This window comes from Olea europaea, chromosome 15 (assembly GCF_002742605.1).
Source record: "Olea europaea var. sylvestris chromosome 15, O_europaea_v1, whole genome shotgun sequence".
NCBI classification, from domain to species: domain Eukaryota; kingdom Viridiplantae; phylum Streptophyta; class Magnoliopsida; order Lamiales; family Oleaceae; genus Olea; species Olea europaea.
Window position 1 is genome coordinate 9,598,413 of NC_036251.1, and position 2,375 is coordinate 9,600,787.

The 2,375-nt window shown below is 33.8% G+C and overlaps 1 protein-coding gene across 1 annotated transcript; it reads right to left on the minus strand.

Moving 5' to 3' along the window:
- Positions 1 to 319: 319 nt before the first annotated feature.
- Positions 320 to 2,123, minus strand: LOC111410066. The gene is made up of 3 exons (XM_023040230.1): positions 2,021 to 2,123; positions 678 to 879; positions 320 to 582 (listed from the first exon to the last, which is right to left on the minus strand). The coding sequence occupies exons 2-3, from the start codon at positions 864 to 866 to the stop codon at positions 490 to 492; spliced, it is 282 nt and encodes a 93-aa protein (XP_022895998.1). The 5' UTR covers positions 867 to 879; positions 2,021 to 2,123; the 3' UTR covers positions 320 to 489.
- Positions 2,124 to 2,375: the final 252 nt, after the last annotated feature.

Below are 2,375 nucleotides of genomic sequence, written 5' to 3' on the forward strand. Positions count from 1 at the left end.
CATATGTATTGAGAACGAAACTTAGTTTGCAGTTCTATAATATCCATGATCAAAGCATTAAGGGATCATGATTCCAAAAAGGATTTTGCTACTTGTACATAAAAATGGTATATAAGCAGTTACCAAAAATAATGTAGAGGAGAAATATTGGATAAAAAAGTTGAACGTATTTCATATTGACAAATGGTAGAGTGTCATGTCGATATTATGTAATCTCTGATGTAAACCTTGATGTATATATAGTAAGGTCCTTCCAAAAATCCCCAATTCGTCATCGTTATTTTAACATAATAGGACTTTGTTAGAACTTAGAAAACAATTAAACTAAAATCAGTTTCATACAGGAACTCAATTTCGAGCACATGGAAACATAAAGGTAGAAATTCGACTAACGAATAAAATTAAAAAATTATACATTCACATAACGCCCTAGCCAACATTAACCATAATCTAGATTTTCAGTACATCACAATAAAAATACCACACGTTTTACTCAGCTAATGTTGTCTGAAGAGGCAGAGAACTTTCTACTTCCTTAGTCTCTGAAGTCCTTTCTGCAACAACTTTCGATATGCCAAACATCTAAAAATGCATCAAAGCCAATTAATAAGCACTGAGTTCAACTTATATTACAGCCAAAAGAGTGACCATATTCGTTTCCAATTTTAACAGCCAACCTTCTTGATTGTCTTCTGAAAGCAAGTTTTGTGTTCTTCCATAGAAGCATTGACGAATTCATCAATGTGATCCCTCACATCCTGCAGAAAAGTTGCTTCTTCATTCTTCTTCTTTCGACATGAAGCCATTGCTTGGGTTTGAACTGCAGAAGATGGCAGTTTCTCAATTGGGCTATTCTCAGTTGTCATTAGTAATTACTACCTGATAAAAAGCTTAGTGTCGTCATGAAGTTACTTGAGCATGAAGTAAAAAAAAACAACAAATAAAAAAATATTACAACATAAGGTTAAAAGGAAACAGAGGAATTGCATTAAGCAAAATGAGATTGAATCCACAAATATGCTTCAGGTTAAACATGGCACACAAAACTAGCAATTAAACAGGTTTAATCAATTCATAGCCAGGAACTAATCGCAAAAGATAAGCACAAAAAAAAAAAAAAAAGGAAGAAGAAGAAGAAGAAGGATTTAAGAGTGATCCCCGCCGTATGACACAAAAGATTATAATACTAATGCATGAAACTGATGAACTTTTCCACCCACTGCAGGTGATCTTAAGCTATCTCATTATTGGGGTTTGTAACATATGGCATTAGAATTGGTTCCACGCCATAAGGGTGACCAAAAGATCTAACTAGAAAAGGACTGTTGAGAGGAGGAAAGAGTTACTTAGGACTAGCACTTAAAATAGACCAAGCCTATTGGTGTTCAACAGGGAGGCTTGGCTGCCTAGCATAATCATTCGGTAAGGGCCTAAGGATCGTTCAGGCTCAAAACGAGCTGAAGAATGTGTTCATTTTCAGCTCAGACCATTTTGGTTCATCTCATTAACTAGTTAAAATAAAGCTAAACTAAAAATTCATCTTCGCAAAGAAGCATCTTTGATCTTGATCAAATTAGGATCATTCAAGCCTAATATAACTCGCGAATAAGAAAAAAATTCCTAAATGGCCAACATCAATCTCATTACTTTTCACTGGTAGTACTTGAAAATGCAATCAAAGATAAACCTTGCTCGTGCATTTCCAGAGAGAATTGTGAGTGAACCTATGGCTCAAATCCAAACGAAATCTCCCACTTCAAATTTTGCACTTAGAAGTAAAAAAGAACACTGCACATCAGTTGCTCGATGATATGTCCCAAAAAAGACCAAAACAATCAAAGACTATGCAATAGATGCCTTTTTTCCTCTTTCTTTCCTATTTCCTAATAAATGCATAAAATTGATAAAATCACAAATTTCTTGCATACCAAAAAACTAAAAAAAAAATCAGCATTCTGATTGATCAGGAACTCCACTAAACTATGAACTGGATAGCATTCGATGTCAGAAATTGACATACCTTAAATGAATTATTCAGAGAGAGCACGAAGCAAACGGAGAATTTCCTATCTAAAAATGAGATCGAGAGAAATAAAAATAAAACGTCAACGGAGTCCGTTTCTAAAGAATACGATGCCGTTTTATTTAATAGGTTTGAATGCAACGACTTTCCTCCCAATTTTGCTTGCGGAACAAGTTGTGACTTAAGAAATGGAATTGTTGAGTACTTGTTTGTGAATAATTATTAGCCCCTGTTTGATTCCCATTTTTGGGATAAAATGAATTATGAAATAGTAGTTTTTCAAAAAATATGTGGTTAAAATGTAAGAAAAATTCGTGTATAATTATTTTATAGAAGAATGTGTGATTGAAAA

What these genes read in the sequence shown, in the direction of transcription:
- LOC111410066 (XM_023040230.1), bottom strand. Translation starts at nt 866, where the DNA reads ATGACAACTGAGAATAGCCCAATTGAGAAACTGCCATCTTCTGCAGTT. An exon ending in TTCAGAAGACAATCAAGAAG is followed by an intron (nt 583 to 677) that starts GTTGGCTGTTAA and finishes ATGCATTTTTAG; the next exon opens with ATGTTTGGCATATCGAAAGT.